This window comes from Phaseolus vulgaris, chromosome 3 (assembly GCF_051622355.1).
Source record: "Phaseolus vulgaris cultivar YP4 chromosome 3, ASM5162235v1, whole genome shotgun sequence".
Taxonomy (NCBI): Eukaryota; Viridiplantae; Streptophyta; class Magnoliopsida; order Fabales; family Fabaceae; genus Phaseolus; species Phaseolus vulgaris.
Window position 1 is genome coordinate 43,726,786 of NC_143500.1, and position 18,657 is coordinate 43,745,442.

Consider the following 18,657-nt stretch of genomic DNA (forward strand, 5'->3'; position numbering starts at 1 on the left):
ACCAAATCACATACTTTTCTTTTATATAAGAATGTACAGTATAATAAGCATAACATCTGAATTTTATAAAATATCATACTAAAGTGTGTTGATATTAAATAAAATTTAACTTCTAATTTAAAAAATATATATTGTTTTTAAGTTTATAAAGTCAAAATGTAGATAAAAATTATTAAAATATAAGTATTATATTTTTCCATTTAAAAAAAGTTACAAGATAGATATAACTTCATAAAATTCACGTTAAAGTTAAAGAAGACTCTATACTTATAAAAGTAATACGGATGGGGATGTTAGGGGTTATCCATGTCTTGCCCCTTGTGAAAGTATTTTTCGTGGTAGAGTTTAATGGAGCTTTCTCTACATTTCTTGATGTTCAGATGACTTTGGTTGCTGAATTTTATGGAGTTATATATGGTTTGGAGGAAGCTCAAAAATTGAGTCTTACTAATGTCTTGATGGAATGTGACTTTGTCTTGGTTTGTGCTGCGTTTACTGCTAGGACAAATGTTTCTTGGATGTTTTGCAATCAATGAAATACTTGTCTTAATTAGTATGAAAAAATCAGGTTTAGGGTTACTCGTATTTTTCGTGAAGGGAATGCGTGTGCTGATAAGTTGGCTAATTTAGGATTTATTCATAGAGAATCCTTTCATTGGTATAATAGGTTTTCATCTAATCTTAGAATTCTTTATTACTAGGTATAGTCTACTTATGTATCGTTTTTGTTAACATATGAGTTTTGGTCTAGTCTTCCATATTTTTTGTATTTTTTTTTAATAATATTTTTTTTCATGTGATGAGAAATGATTGTTGTTACTTGAGGTGTGACAGACTCAAGTAGCATAATGATGTCTAACATGAATTTTTTTTTATATATAAAAAGAAGACTCTATATTATAACCTTTAATTTAAAATGATCTAAGATATTTAATATTTATCATTAATTACATACTAACATATTAATAGCATGTAAAGAAAATATCAAAAATCTAGATATCACCAAAATTCTTTCATGAACTTACCCTCACTTTATATCTCTAAAAGATACAAATGAGTTTATTAAAAAGAAAACATATTTTTTGAATATTTTTTAACAAGCATTTAAAAATAATTAAAATATTTTTTATAAATTTAAAATCATTTATGACATACTAATACTAAATTTACTAAAAATATATGTTAAATTATTTACTTAAATAAGTTTTAAGTTCTTAATATATCATATCTTCTACTGCTGATATATTACTTATACATATGTTACATGATTTTGAAATGTGAATATAAATAATAATAATAATAATAATAGAATGTTACTTAAAACTTATTTGAACTTAATTATTTGTTAGATGTTTGTACTGATAGAGACGTGTTTGGGCAAATTGAGAAGGGTTGGTATTGTGGGTGATTTGGAACATGCAGGGTAAAAGTGGCAAAAAAAGAAAGAGTATCAGTATCCAAGATAACTAACTAACAAAGTTGGATTAGAATAGTTATTGAGGTGGTTAGTTTTGTTGAAGAGTGAAAAGGGGTGATGTGTGCTTAATTGGAGTATTGTTTGTTGGAAGTGAAACTAGGTTGTTGGAGGCAATGCCAGGCCCTGGTCCTCACCTGATGTATGCCATGGCCTCTGCTTTGGCTCTCACAACCATCTCCAATGGAAGGTTTAGTCCTCACCACACACTCACCTACACACTAAACTCCTTCTTTGGCCCTGATATTGGTTCTTTCTCAGAGTGGCTTGGTTCACTTTCTGGTGCCACTGCTCATGCTTTGGGATCCGCTCTTGCCAATCTCATCCACCATCCTTTCTATTACATCCTTATTTTGGCTCTTCCTCTCTCTTTTCTCTATTCTCGGATATCCTCCTACCTTCTTCGCACACACCTTCTTGATTCCGTCTCCAGGGTCTGTTACTCTTTTTCTTTCCTCCTTCCTCAAAATTCATGATTTCCTACTTTTTTAACTTCGGATTGCAGGTGCCCCTTACGAGGATGCAATGCTTTTTCTTGATATCTGCTGGCTCTTTTACCCACTTCTTTCTTGATGATCTCTTTGAGGTAATATGTTTTCTTCTATGCATGTCTGCTTTTCTATGACCTAATAAATTGGTAAAGTAACCCAAAAGCTTTAGTTCAAGCGCTGTCAAGTCTTTATGGAGATTGTTTTATCTTGGGATACTGGATCTTTATCATGGCTATCATCAAGTCTTTAGGGAGATTACTATCCTACACTTCTTATCCATCAGAAAACAAGAAATTGTATAATTAGTGACTAAGGATAACTGAATCAGCGTGGCATGGCATGTTTTGTTTGTCCTGTGTGAAAAGGAATCATTCTCTAAAGGATTAGTGCTTCGTTCATTATATAAATTGCCGAAGCATAATTGATTGCTATTAATAGTTCTGTTCGGCTACTTTTCCCCATTAGTATTGGCCTCATTGGTCGCTATCATGAGAAACATCCATTTTCCTTTGATTTATAAGTTTTTGTTGTTGTGACTTTAGATTACTCATCGTCTACTGGGTAACTTAGCCCTGAGGAGTTTGAATAGTTTGTATGAGCTTTTAGGTTCAAATTGTACAAAATAAATAGATTAAATCAGCCATTCACCGACTCTTTAGATGCATTGATGGCGATGGAAAATGTGGGAAAAATAAATAAAAGCTTGCCATCTCATGTTGAAAAATGTGGAATATAAATCAATGTTTTGGTTTATGTGCATGTATGTGATTAAGAAAATTGAAAAAAACATTCTAGATTCATCATATCCTAACTATGTCAAGCAACATGGCACCCCACACCCAAGTATGGTAGTGAATAGTTTGTTATTCAGTTTCTCTTTTCTCTCACCCTCTCTTATTTCTAATAAGGTAAAGTTTCAATCAAGTTTTACACTAAATTTTTGCAATCAGTCAGAGAAAACAATGAATAAATGTATGGAGTTTAATTATTTTCGTATTAAATTATCATTGTGGACATTTAAAGTAAAAAAGAAAAAACTAGATTTTCAGATTATAAACCCTTAACAATTAGAATAGCATCCCTCACGCTCTGCCGGTGTGGGATGGTTGTGAACTAACCCTGGTTGATACCAATTGATGAGAGTCCTTGGAGAATCACACCACAAAAGTTAGTTATTATAATTGAAGAGTTAACTGTTTATATACCTCACGCTACAATCAAGTTTCACACTTGCTATTAGATCCCAGCATGTCTCCGCATAATAAACATTTAGCAAAGCAGAAAAAAATGGTGACCAAATATAAGCAGTCATTGATTTGAGAATAACGAACCAATCTCATAATTCACTGAAACAATGGAAACGCTGAGGAATTTGTTGAAATCCCATTTAAATATACGAATGATTAAGAGTAGTTTAAGATTAATATAAAAGTATAATATACCAGTCAATTACATTTGCCTTTCTTTCTGCTTTCTCACGGTGAAAGTAACCCCTAATTAAATGTCTGATCTATGTAGTCTATTCGTCTTGCCTATTTATGATAGCATTTACAAATATAGTGGTGTTAGCTATTTGAGCTGGACTGCAAATTATCTAATGGTGTCCACAGAAAAGCCAAATGCTGCATTCACTTTGTCATAATTTGTTCTGAACATTTACTGTTGTACTACAACTGATTGACAAATATGTATTATCTCCCAAATCGCTCAGGAGAATGGGAAAACAACCACGTACACTTGGATTTTGAGCACGGGCTGGTGGCAAAGTAGAGCACCAGTCAACCCAGATGCTGTTGTTGTAGTTGGCTTCTTATGTGCTTGCTTAATTGGTGGCTTTTTTTACATCAACAGGTTTTTATTTTTTGCAACTTACCATGTTAATCATCAACGTATATCATAAACAGAAAATGGTTTTGACTTTTTGTCTCCTTTATTGCCACGCAGAGCAAGTTCCTCAAACTCCATAAAGAAAAAGTCATATCAGTCGATGCTACTTATGATATCCATAGCTTCCTTGTACTGTTTTTGGTGTGCAATCCAGATATACTGGATCAGTCCGCGCCGTCCAGCAGTTGGTGAAGAGGCTGATCTTGGTGTTCTTGTGTTTTTAGCTGTATACTTTTTCCTACCTTACGGTTTGTGCATAATGTCCATGTCCCCAAAAGATCCTGATCCAAACCAAATTCCTCTTTAAGTTTACTCTATTTTCTTGCCAATGCTATTCAGTTGCGAGGGTTGCTAGGGTCTAGCCGCCGGTATTTATAGTACAATCAATCACCAGCAATATGTAAATTCTTCATATACTCCTTGTTACAGGATTCTTTTGACCTTACGGTTTTTATTCCACTTACTTGTATACTGTATAGAGTATTCATTGTTATCTGTATCTGGTTCCACTGTTCAAAAAGAAAGTAACCTGTTGCAAAGTGATGGAATGTAGAAATTTGATATTTGATTCCTGTCATTATGTACGATTCAGCTGTTCGAATAAAGGTTTTGAAGGTGTTCATAAATTTAAATTTGTTTGGATGAATCAGAAATTCTACAATATATATACACACACGTCACATAGTCATGTTGACAGCTTTATTGTGTTTTATCTTTATTCATGTTAAAAAGAAGCAAAATGTATGGTCTTCTGTAGTCTAACCCAACAGATTTAGCTGAAGCGGTCTCAAGTCTTAATTAAGATTGCTTCATCTCAGATTATTCTCTGAGGTAACTTACAAGTGAGCTACTTTGGCTTTGATAGAAAGCTTACAAGTGAGCTACTTCTAATCTGCCGTTAAATACTCGCATAATAAAAAATAGTTTGAGTAACCATAATCCTTATTAGAAGTTGCCTCTATTCCATTTTACTCTTAAGTAAAAAATGATAGAAAATGATATTTTAACAAACGACATCATAAAACTTCACATGATAACTTTGATAACACAGACAAATTGAATGTTGTTTTGTCCAAACTTGTTGTTATACTCTCAATAGTTAGTGTTAGAGAGAACAAAATTTTATGCTAGATGTACAAATATATGATGTATATGTTCGTAATGTAGGGTGGTGGAAGCTGAGAGAGTTGTTGACCAAGTGGAGGGTGGATCTCGTCAAAAGTTTAAGAAATCTCTTAAAGATATAGGGGCTAGTTCAGGATCTTAGGATGATATTTTTGTTGATTTGTCCTCTTTGGATATACTGATATGCCCTTCTTGGAGGATGTACATGAATAAAATAATTTGTTAAAAAAATGACTCATTGACTCCTTGAAAATTATGGTCTCTTAGAAGGATTCTCTCATCTCAAATATGTAACTAATGCAACAAGTCCTAAATTAGTTGTTGCGAAACATGTTACTTCTAATTTTTTTTTCAAGATTTAGTCTTGCAAAATTGTTTTGAATATCTTTCAAGTGATGAACAAGAGGCTCAAGAGTCATGTCAAGTCATCTTGATAGTGGTTATCGTTGAATCTATCTCGGTTGATATTTTCTTAAAAGAAATTAATTTGTTCTTTAAGTTCTTGGTTGAAAAGATGGATAATGAGAAATCATTAAGTGAAGACGATGAACTAGTTCAACCTCTAGGAGACTGGGATGTTCTCCTAGAGAGTGAAAGTCAATAAGATAACCTTCAAAACAGGTCAACCCAATAAAAGTAATGGTAGATGTGCATCAATATCATAGAATTTTATTATCGTTATTGAATGCAAATGAGGATTAATCTAAATGGATTTTTAGGATTCAATCGTTACTCTTTGTTGTTTTTATGTGGAAGTAGACAAGGACAAAGATTGTCCACGCTTACGCTTTTGAACATTTGATGATGTTTTCAAACCTTTGCTAGAATATTTAGCAAAAAGTTTGTACAATTTTTCCTTTATTTTTTCCAATCCCAGCTCCCATAAGTGAATATTTTTTCAAAGCAAAAACTCAATGTTTCTAAGTTCATCCTTGGGTCTAAAATTGTACCAAATGCAAATACAACATTATATTTATTCCAATATTTTTTAAATTTTACTATCAACAATTCAGTCGTGTTCTTACTTAATGCATCTTAATATCTTTCGCATTTTTCGTTAACAAACACTAAATTTTCCAAATTTATAAAAAATACAAGTTGTTGGAAGTAGTATAACTTATTAGTGAAGTCAATAACCAACCATTTTTATTAGCTCTTTCTCACTGTGCCAAGTATGAAGTGCATGAGTTGCATTGTTCATCAATTAGTGACTGTAATTAAAGTAATAATTAAGAAATGACTTGACAGGTTATCAACTTTTCATCTTTATAATAGTTTTGCATGTGCAACCTTTGACTTGTACAAATACAAAACAACCCAGTACAAAGGATAACAACAAGTCCTTATTACTCTGTTTTCTTATCAATATCTTTTTGGATCAATAGCCTTGTCGACAAAAGAAGGAAGACAGAATGCAGCAGAATGGATCTGTCATAACAAAAACAAAAGGCGATGAGAGAGGAGTTAAGTCTTAAGTTGGAAAGAGAATAAAGCAAAGGAAGAAAGTTAACCCTTGAACATGAACAGGAATTGTTTCAATGGACTACCTCTGAGTTATAAAACTTAGGAGGTCCCTTTGCTACCCCATTTTGCTCTGGGTTCAATGGATTTATTGGGCGTTTGAAATTCACCGGGGGACCTTTTGTGGAGCAAAGCATGAATCCAATCACTCCACTGGTAAACAAAAACAAATAAACACTTCTCACCAAAAGCTTTTCCTAATATCTAGAGTTCAAATATGTAAATATGTAGTTAAATAAGAAGTGCCTTGCATATGTAGGAACTGTGGTCCAAGCATAGTTAACAGAGCCTTTGAATATATTCTTGCATTTGTCTATGGTATCTGCAACTACAAAGTTCTTATGCCACAAGCTATCTGCTGGAGCAGACAACACTCCACCAGCTCGAAGAGCATTTGCTACTGAATCTAAGAAGCATTTATCCGCAAGAACTTCAGCAATAGGTCCTGCATCACATTGCGTCCCTTCACAACTTTAAACTACTTTTTGTTTCTTTTTAATGAATAAATGTCTGTGTTCTTTCGTCACGTCAGCTCCAATTTTAAATAAAAAATTGACTGAAGGAATGGTGTTTTACCCATTGGTTGAAAAGCATCCAATATAATGACATCGTAAGTGCCCTTAGGAACAGAATTGATGAACGCAATTCCTGCATATGTTTGTTAGAAATTTAGTGAAAGTATGGATTAATATAGCTCAAACATCAATTTCTACAAAATAATTTGTTGGAGACCACATTCATAAAAGATAAGACCTATTCCTATGCAAATTTCATTTTGTATGATTAAAGTTTACTTATTAAAATTGTATATTTTTTAGAATCTATTTTAATAAAATTTAATATTGAGATTATTCATAAATATCTAGTATTATTCATGAGTGAGTCGAAGATTTTATATCAATTAAAAAAAAACTAATTTGTAATATATAAGTGACGACAAACCTTACCTTCCAAGTCAAGTTTTTGTAAAATTAAATTAAGGTTAAATTTATGTATCTTATTAAACTTTTATGTTGTCTTTTTTCCTTATTTTCTTTCGTATGCAAATATTACTATAAAATTTGTTCTAACATAATATACGATCATGTTTATTCTATCAGATAAAAACAAGTGGTTTAAATTTTTACCATCTCTGATATGAACATGTACTCGGGGATCCTTGTAACCAACCGCTATATCTGGGAAAAACTTCTTATAAACCTATATAGTGTATAATCAAAAGCATAAGAAACCAATATCAGTGAAAGTTGATTAAAAGTGGATCTAAGGAATGTTAAGTTGAAGACTTACATCAATCACCATTTTGTCTATTTCACATATATCAATATGCTGAACAGATGAATGACGTGATATTTCCCTAAGAATTCCACCATCTCCCCCTCCAACTACCAGTACCTGCAATCATCATCAATCCCTTGTTTAACAAATTTAGGAATCACATTACGTTTTCTTTCTGTGTTGTTTCATAAATGCTTCCTCTTCCATTAAAATTGATATAAAAACCAATAATCGATGAAGAACAAAAAAAAAACCTTCTTTGGATTTGGAACGGAACAGAGTGCAAGGTGAGTGAGCATCTCTTGGTAAGCAAATTCATCATTCTCTGTCAGCTGGATATACCCATCCAGAATTGCAACCTTCCCATGTCTGGATGACTGTACAATTCACAACAATTTGTTGAATTATTTACGATTTTTAATGTGATAATTTAAAAATATATATAATAAAAAATAAATTTATAATTAAATAATGTAAATAATATTAAAAGAGATTGTCAATATTACGACTCTTATTTTATTTTATTGGTAGGAAATAGACAAAAATATGTCAAAATAATTTGCAGAAATACGTAAATATTCTTTTATTTCTTGAAAACATGACAATATTATCCTAGAAACAGTGCACAAACTATTTCTAATGTGTATTAATGTGATAATATACATGACCAGATACACGAAACTATGCTCACATGCTAACCCCTACACTGTAGAGATGAGAGAAAAAATGGATTACGAAAAGTTGCATTAAAATCAATTAGTAACAAAATTATAAAAACAAATCAAATGATTAATAGGTACCTCAAACACAAGAAGCTCTTGGAATTCTGATTTTCCTTGGAATATGATTTTTTCCATTTTATATATGTGCGCTTCTCCTGTACAATTGTTGGTGTGTGGTTAGTACTTCAAAATGTTACAACTACTGAAAGTAATAAAGTGTTCTTGTTACACTTTTTACACCATTCCTTCTATTATAATAAGCACTAAAAAAACCACTCCAACGTTTTTTTATATTAGTGTAAAAATTTGAAAATGACATGTCAATATGGGTACAAACACAAGTCAGCAACACATTTTTCTGGTCTTAAAAAATTATTTATACTTTTTTAAAACAACTTCACAAAAGTTCTTTTAACATTATCAAGATACCATTTTTTTACACAGCCAAATTTAAAATAATTAGCACAAAAGGCACCAGATTAAAACCTAAAAGAAAAGAGTGAAGTAATTGAAATTGAAGGGTCCTTAGAGAGAGTTACCTGGCCAAGATACATCAGCATACCACCCAGGAAGTGCAGGAGATGTGTCTTTAGGTGTTCCATTACACTCCTTCTTTCCATTATTAGCAGATGATGTTACAATGTTTTCATCATCAAAATTCTCAAACTGCACTGGTGTTTTAGTCAGATACTGACCAACAACAACACTAGAGGCCATTAGACTCTGCTTTCTAAACTTGTTAGCTTCTCCTTTGGGTTTGGTATTCAATTCTTATATTTTTCTTTTCTTTGCCTTGTAAAGTTTATGCAATATTGGTAGGGAAAACTAAGAAGGCAAAGAAAGAGAGTGTTCTAATGCATTTCTTAGCCTTCACCCTGGTATGATATATATAGGGATGGTGAATCAAAAGAGTCAAAAAGTGGGGGTAAAAAACACACACTTCACAAGTTCTTATAATAATATAATAACATTCTAAATTAAAAAATTAAATAAATATAATTAAATATTAATTTATTTAAGATGTTAGGTATATGTTTTTATTCTATATAGTGTTAATGTATCAACGTCCAAATAGAATCCACTTATTTGTGATTGACGTGTATTTTTTTTTATATATAAAATTTTAATTTTTTATGGTTTTAATTTTAAACTTAATCTTTTTTTAGTTATAATGTTTAAATTATCTCTCTTATTTTAAATGTTCACAATTTAAATTAATTAAACATTGAGAATACTTCTACTCAAAATTCATTAATCAAATTATCAAATTACCAATATTTGTCGGTTGAAGTGTAAGGAACTTGAGTTCCTCGCTAAAGAAATTACAAATTCAAGTTTATATTATGATCTATGACAATTTATTATTTTTCATAATAGTTATTTTTAAAAAAATTTCAAGAATAATGTAAGAGTGAATGAGATTGTAAAAGTATTTTGACAATATGGCTATTTAAAAAGTAGACATCAAAGATATTTTTATTTTTTAAATTATATATAGATAATAAGAGGATTTTATAAGGTTGAGTTGAACTTTAAACCCTAAATTTGAAATTTTAAACTTTAAATTTATTTCTTTACCTATCATCAACAAACTCTTACTAAAATAGATTCAAAATGACTAACTCAATTTTATAATATCAACTTATAAAATTAAGTTTACATCACTTATATATTATCAAATATTCTAATAATTAGTAAGATTTCTCATATATTTAGTTGACATCAAAACTTACATGAGTATATATTTTATGTTACAATCAAATTTACGTTTGGAACACATAAATTCATCAAGATTCTTGATACATTATAATTTCTTCTACCTTTTAGAAAAGCTAATTTGTCTTCGTAATTTGATTTAATTTTTAATTATCCAATGGTTTTTAAAATCTAGGAATGAAATCTTGTTAAATAAATAATATAGACAAGTTTAATATCATAATTTGTTGTAACTTTGAAAAAGGCTTTAAAAGTTAAAAAAAATAAAATATTTTACTATTAATAAAACCTTTTTTTAGTAAATACTAAGCTTTTAAGTAATATACACATTTAAAAGTTGCAGCCATAGGGGTGCCTCCAATATAAAGTTTGACTCTACAGGAATACGAAGAGGAATAACTTTACTCATTGAATATATTTGTTATCATAACAAAGGTTAACAATATGTTAAAATATATTGAATGTCATAATGCAATTTATCCTCTTTTATTTAATAAGATTTGTTCATAACTTTCAATTATATCAATCTAATTAATAACCAAGACTTGAAAACGTAATGGAATTTTTTTTTGTTATTTATTTATAAAAAAAGTGCAAAGACACAGGAACAAATAGAGACACTCCATTATTGAGTCTCAACCTTTTTGTTGTCGGAGAATGTAAACATGAAAAGGGGATACATTTTGTGTTTAAAAAAGTTCACACGTCTCTTCATCATGAATAAATATGTTTTCTTAATATTCTTGCTGACATTTTGACTTTAATTTTTGTTAGGATTTGCAACATTTTTTTTTTTTAAAACACGAAGGGAATTGATTTAGAACTCTAGTGTCTCATGAAAATTTTGAGGGGTCTATATAAGATTGGAAATTGATAACTTTAATGGACATTAGAATTGAATCGGTAGATAGATTATGTGACTCACATTCCTGGATCTTAAATCTAATCATTGAGCATTATTAAAATGGATATAGTACCTAAAAAATTAACTAGTGCAGGTATTTGTTAGATGATATTGAAATTGGTCGGGTTGATATTAAAGAAAAAGAATAAAATGTTCTTACAAAAAAGAAATATAATCATTTTAAAAATAATTATGATGGTTACAATTATATAAAATACTATTTTTTTTAACATGGGGTTAACTGAATGTGTCACCAAAAATAAAAATTAAAAAACTTCAAATATTTTGGGCTAAGAAGCTTTTGAATAAAATAAAGTTGACGAATGTAACTTGATACGGCAAATCTGCTTCTGTAATGCTCATATCTAATTCAAAAAAAATAAAAATTAATGGCCACAGTATCTGCTGCACTGATTTTTTTTGTTGCACCTGTATTTTTTTACTCAATGCCTTTTAAGTTTAGTAGGTTCATGAGCCACTAATGTCCCAGATAGAAATTATTATATATACTTTAAGTATATCGAAGGAACATCACTTGTTTACAAATTAAAATGAAAAAAAAAATAACCAATTAAGTGTGAGTGTTTGAAATAAATGAAAAGAGAGTGTGGGTATGGGAATAACAATTTCTATCCTAGTCAGATCTGATTAGTGTTTTATTTGTTAATGTGGGATATAACTCACATTTATCAATTTCTTGGCATCATTGAAGGAGCATATCTAAAGAAATTAAAGAGAGATTTATTACGGCTAACTATTGATTGTTATCAAAGAAAGATTACTTTCCATTCCCAATTAATTGTTTTTTATTATTATTGTTCTAGAACCACTATATATAGTGGTTTTCTTCAAACAATGTAACTCAACAAATTACACTTGCTTCTTCTCTCCTTTCATGTAATCTTTATTTCTTCTCTTAGGTGTAAGTGTTTAACTCATATAGAGAGAATTTATTTTGGAGTTATTTATCTATTAGCCTGAGAATAATTCATTGTACTCCAATACCATTATAGTAGAAGTTTTTGACTCTCTCGCCGGTGGTTTTTTACCTCTATTTAAAAGAGTTTTTCCACCTAAAAATTTTGGTATCATTCTCATTTTTCTTGTTACATTAATCTCTCATAATCTTTGGTTGAAATTATCACGCTTCCAAACACAATATCCCTACAGTCACTATTCTGGTATTGGTCACTAGTTAGTGTTTTGTTCAATTTGTTGAATATTTGAAATATTATTTTCCTTTGGTGGTATGGAGACGTTTGATTTTCAAATTTTTTAGGCGTCTTAATGATCAAGGTTGTTCTTCACAAGCTAAGTCATCTTATGTGGTTCAAGCACAAAACTAAGACTCTTGTACAGTATAAACATATGACGACTAATGAAATTAAGGATGCCCCTCACAAGGAAGTGGTTGGTGTCATAGAGAAACAAAATTCTACCTTAGAGGTACAAATATATGGTGTACATGTTGGTAATGCACGAGTGATGGAAGTTAAGGGAGCTGCTATTGATTTTGATACCCTTGTTGAAGTTGTTGTAGGTTAGGTGGAGATTGGATCTCTTTTTGGTCAAAAGTTTAAGAATTCGTTGAAGTTATAAGAGTTGGTTTTGGATCCCAGGATGATATTTTCCTCTTTAGAAGATGTCCATGAATAAGATAATTTGCTACAAAAAAAAGATTCCTTGCCTCCTACAAATTTCAATCTTTTAGAAGGATTCTCTCCTCTTAACTCTACAACTAATGCAACAACTCCTAAATTTGTTTATCAAGATTTAGTCTTGTAAAATTGCTTTGAATCTCTTTCATGTGATTAACAAGAGGCTCAAGAGTCATGTTCGACTATCTTGATAGCAAACTTGGTTGGTGTACCGTCTCAAGATCTGTTAGGAATAGGGTCGAGCTGCTTGGCCTATTAGGTAACTCATGGGACCGACCGAGCTGACCTAAAATGCGACAATTTGAACCCAATGGCCCATATCATCCAACACCAATGGTACCAGGAGAAGGTCCTCACATCAAAACCTAATTAACATAACTTTCGCATATATAACAAATGACCCGCACAATATTCCCGATTATATCACATAAATGCTCTAACTTACTTGTTCAATATCCCTTATTATATTGCATAAATGTTCCAATTATATGACAAAATACTCCAATTTATATACATGATGTTCAGATTTTATGGAAAATATGACACATTAATGCCTGGAGGAACTGGAATCAAATATCCAAGCCCATGAAGGCTTATAAATAGACAACTCGCATCTTTGTACTATATTCACTGCATACACAATATTTTGTACTCTTACCTATTTGAGCGTCAGAGTGTCATCGCAGGAGGAGTCCCCCTTGTTCTCTGAAGGTTGAATCACTAGAGCTTGAAGGGAGACCGTTTGGAGCTCATCCAGATTTCGACCGACCTTGAGCCGGCGAGAACAATTGGTATTTTCTTAATAAAAGTCAATTTGGTCTCTAAGTTTTGAGCTAAAAAGATGAATAAGGAGAAACCATTAAGTGAAGATGATGAACTAGTTGAAACCTCTAGGAGATCGGAACGTTCTCCTAAAGTTTGAGTGAAACCCAATAAGATGACTTCAAAAATCGATCAACTAAAAAAAAGTAATAATGATAGTGACGTGAAAAAATATCACTGAATGTTATTAATGTTGTTGAATGCTAACGTGAGTTCGACTTATTGAATTTTTGAGATTCAATTATTTCTCTTGATTGTCTTCTTGAAAATTACACATTAAAGAATTTTTTTTTTTTTGCCATTCTATCTTTTTTTTAAAATTTTTTATTTAAACTATTTTTGAAAATTTCTTGTTTTTTATTTTTTTTCGCATAGTTTATTAGTTCCTCGTGTTTTGTTTTTGTTTTTAAGTTTATATTATTTTTTATGTGATTATTAACATGAGTTTTATAAATAAATAAAAAAGGTTTTGATGATATATATTGATTTGAATTTTGTAGGCATGTGCTAGTCAACTTCCTTCAAGAGTTTGTATTTTGCAATTCGATTTGTGAATGGCTGTTGAAAGTTATTAAATCAATCTATATATAATATTTTTCCTAATGTGAATTGATAGATATCAGTAACCCAACCACACTTATTTATGTTATGTGTGGTGAATGAGACTGCAATTAATTTATTTTTACATGAGATTGGACTCAAAGTATCCTTATAACGGAAAGTCATCAAACAAATATCTTAAAATAATACTAATTTAGAAAAAACTTCTCACTAATTCTTTCTCTTATATATTATTTTTATTATTTAATTTATCTAATACAAAAAAAAATCTCACTAATTGTTTCTCTTTTTTTCTCTTTATTCTAATATATTTTCATCTCTCACCAGCTCAGTGTCTATCTTTCCTTAATCTTTTTTCAACCATCATATACATCTCCTCTTGTCTACTACCTATAGAATTTCTTTATTGGAACTAAGCCTGTTTGAGACTTTTATTGGAACTGAACTTAGGGTGTGAAATAAAATTGATAAAATAAATTTTATTTAAATTGTAATAGATAGAAGGAAAACAAATATATTAATCCAATAAAAATTTCATTAAAAAACCTGAATCATTGTGATTTCTTTGATAAAATTTCAATTCATCCCCTAATATTATTTTTTTATAGATGAATATTACATCCATCCATTAAAATAAAATATTTAAAAAAAGTGAAAAAATAAAAAAGTATTTAATTATGACAATTTTTCATTAGATTATTTTAATTCATAAGTGCATTGATAAAAGAACATAGTATAACTAGTGTGTACTTTAATAGGAATTATATATATATATAGTCTTTTTCTCTTTGGGATTATATGCACTACAAGAAAATCATGAAATAGAAATCAATTTTAGAGACAAAAAATAATTAATTTCTATAGTGACTAAATTAGAGACTATTTTAGGGACTAAATAAATTTTTGGTTTCTAAATTAGTTTCTATTATTGTTAAATGATTTCTAAATTGGTATCTAATTAGCAACCAAGGTTTTTGCTACCAAATTTAGAAACTAAATAATTGGTAGTTAAAACCTTGGTAGCTAATTAGATACCAATTTATAAATTATTTAACAATAATATAAACTAATTTAGAAACCATTTTTTTTAGTTTCTAAAATGGTCTCTAATTTAGTTACTATTGCAATTAATTATTTTAATATTTAAAAATTGGTTTGTATTTGATGATTTTCTTCCAGATGTATATAAAGTTATGGGAATTGTGTCAATAGATATGTATTTTCATAGAAATTATTCTCAGACTTGTTTGTAGCTATTATATAAATTACATCAATCTTAATAATCTCTTCATCTTAAGACTTAGTATTAAGACATTACATATTTTTATAGAAACTATGTTGACTTATGTGTATTCACATAGAAATTATATCGATTTGCATTTACCTTAATATGAATTAACTCATATCTATATGATATTATATCGATTTGCATTTACCTTAATATGAATTAACTCATCTATATGGTATTATATTCTCTTCATTTTCAAACTTGAGACTAGGGTATAATTATAGGAGTTAAACTACATGTTTCGGGAAACAAATATATGACTTTTAATATTACACAATGGGGATTGTTGAGAAATGAAAAATAATTTTTAATATTATACATAGGGATTAAGGGATTGAGGTAGGATAACTAAATTTTAATGTTCCTATTACCTCCCTATAAAATTCATAATAGGATTAATAAATTTTGAAAAATACTGAATAAATTATTAATTATCCATAAAATTAATAAATGGATATCCATTTATTAAATACTCATAGATAAACTACTTGCATAATAGATAAATAGATTATTTTATCAAACATACCACCAAAATTGGATTAACTAGGTCTTCTTCATATACCCTGTCATCAAACACATGTGGATTTTGAAGGAATAACAACGAAAATAAAAGGTGAAGAAAAACTCATCATTCTATCTATTTTTTTTATGTAATATAAAAGTGTGAATATAAAGATAGTTGTTTCATGTTTGATTTTTAAATAAAAATAATTAAACAACATATCAAGAAAAGAAGCTTAATATTTTTTTTTCCAATAATTTCTTATCTTTTGGATAAATCTTTCTTACATGTTCTAGTCCTAACATCTAACATGTATTAAATTTAGTTTCGAAATAGTAAAAGTTTTAAACATGATACTTATTTGTTGAATAAACTCATGCAGGTAAATTATGTTGCGTAGTATATATGCTCGTGTACATATTATAGTTATGACAGTTCACAACATAAAAAGAGAAAGTAACCTTAAGTTAATGAAAAAAAAATTCATAACATACTCAATACATACAAAAAGAATCAATCAAATTAGTCACTCATAAAAATTAAATTTCAATATCAAATACATCATTCATGTATACCACACATGGATATATTTTTAATTACCATCATTGAATTTCATTTCAATAGTAATTTGATTTCATTTTAATCATATTAACTACACATAGATCTATTTGTATTTATTACCTTGTTTTCCTTTTAATATTTTTCAATTTTATTTTAATCATATTAAATATATATGTATATATATATATATATAAACTCAATAAATATGTTAAAATTCTAAACATTGTTGTATACAGTTATGTGTGTATGTGGATCAGGTGTGTGTATGTGAATTACGTGAGTTTACATTTACCTATAACAAAAGACAAGATTTCTAAATGTTAAAAAAAGTATATCTCGATGTTTTCTATTAACGAACTAATAAATAACATGTTACTGAAATAATGGGTACTTTAGTACATATGTTAAACTAGCTGTCCCATCAGTAATTATTTTTACAAATTTATTAAGCTAAATCAAATTTGACACATTTAACAAAACAACAAATAATATATTTTAAAAGATTAAAAATGACGTAGTCATATTTTAAAGTAATAAAAAAATACTTGGGAAAACATTTTATTATAAAATAAAATTTATTTTAAAATATATGTTTAAGTTTGTTAAATTATTATTATATACATGAGATTTTAATATAAGTACAAATATAAATAAAAGATAAGAAGTATGAGCTCTACAGTAATAATCTCTATTTTAGAATCAAAGAGAAAGTTGTAACAGCACTTTTTAAGAAGAGAAACAGAAGCCCTGCATCCATTTTTTTTCATTCTTATCTCCATTTTTCTCTATCTCCATATTCTATTCTCTCTCTTTCTTTTAATTTCTCTTCCAATCTTCATCTATTTTAGAATTTGATCATACCACGCTATAGCAGAAGAGTTAATGAACAATTCTACTCGATCAGATTTTTAAACAGAGTAAGTTCATTTTTACTCTAAATATCCTCTGTTATCTGTTTTTCCTTAGGATTTAGTCATCAATCTTAGTAGGGTCAGTTGAGAAGTTTAACTCTCTCAACTTATTCTATTATATACTAAATTTTTATTCTGTTTGGATAATTTGCATTAGGCCCGTAAATCTTGAAGCTTATCCAAACGGTGAAAAATAAAATTCTAAAAGTTGCTTAGAAAGCAAGCAATTGAGGTAAGGGAAGCTAAATTTAATTTTTAATAGCACCCTAGGATAAAAGATCTGAATGCGGAAGGGATGTGGTCCCAATATTGAATTTCTCTTGGAGGGATGTTGTGTGTTTATATATATTGGGTTGTTTGGTTATATATTATTTAAATTTGTGGAAATATTCGATTTTGATGATTTAGTATTAAAGTGTTATTTTTTTTTATGTCAAATAGATTTTTGAATATTGTGGATAATTTTTGAATGATATTGTATGACAGAATGGTATGGAATTGAATTCATACATTTGGGATAATGTATGGACTGATGTTTGCTGTGTATTAAGTATTGATGCCTATATGGTAACAGAGATCTCTGAGCTTCACTGATGATCTAAGTCACATAAACTAAGATATCAGGTGGTGAGAAGCTGATGGGGGAGTTCATGCATACCGTGACAAATGAGATGCACGACTTGGGTTGTATTGAACTTACCCTGATCCTTTCTGTTGGATTCGCTGGTAATATTTGGATCAGGTGTTAGTCTCTGGTAGGACTTACTTAATACGGGTCTTTCGGAAAACGTTGTTTGTTGAATATTCTGGATATGTAGATCCATGTGAGATCTATGTGATTGTTTATTGTTGAGATTTGAAGAAAATTGAATAATTTGAGAAATTGGCCATGTAATTTGATTTTCTATTTTAATTTAATTTTGTATATTATAAAATTTTATTTTCATTAGCTTACCCTTGTTTTTTGTGTTGTATTTAAACTGCGATGACTATACTATGTACACGAGCAGATGATCATATAGGTGCAGAAAAGCCTTAGAGGTTTCAGAGTTTATTTTGAGTTATGGATATGTAAATATTTTTATTTATATAAATCCTAATCATGTATTAGAAATATTTTGAAAAAGTCTAAATTTGTATAGAAATACGTAGAACTTGTATTGTAATAGTTAGATGTCATTTTCTGGGGTGTTACAAAAGTTAAGAACATAAAAAGTATGAGTGTAATTTTCACAT

General features: G+C 29.3%; 2 protein-coding genes across 2 annotated transcripts; one reads left to right on the forward strand and one right to left on the reverse strand.

Moving 5' to 3' along the window:
• Window positions 1-1,486: 1,486 nt before the first annotated feature.
• LOC137807852 (uncharacterized) lies at window positions 1,487-4,478 on the forward strand. The gene is made up of 4 exons (XM_068608680.2): window positions 1,487-1,908; window positions 1,980-2,060; window positions 3,677-3,816; window positions 3,910-4,478. The coding sequence occupies exons 1-4, from the start codon at window positions 1,591-1,593 to the stop codon at window positions 4,157-4,159; spliced, it is 789 nt and encodes a 262-aa protein (XP_068464781.1). The 5' UTR covers window positions 1,487-1,590; the 3' UTR covers window positions 4,160-4,478.
• A 1,624-nt stretch (window positions 4,479-6,102) lies between these two features.
• Window positions 6,103-9,361, reverse strand: LOC137805938 (spermidine synthase 1). Its single transcript, XM_068605814.1, has 9 exons — window positions 9,038-9,361; window positions 8,577-8,653; window positions 8,031-8,153; window positions 7,789-7,893; window positions 7,626-7,698; window positions 7,075-7,146; window positions 6,745-6,943; window positions 6,525-6,651; window positions 6,103-6,405 (listed from the first exon to the last, which is right to left on the reverse strand). Exons 1-9 carry the CDS (start codon window positions 9,213-9,215, stop codon window positions 6,340-6,342), a joined length of 1,020 nt encoding a protein of 339 aa, XP_068461915.1. The 5' UTR covers window positions 9,216-9,361; the 3' UTR covers window positions 6,103-6,339.
• Window positions 9,362-18,657: the final 9,296 nt, after the last annotated feature.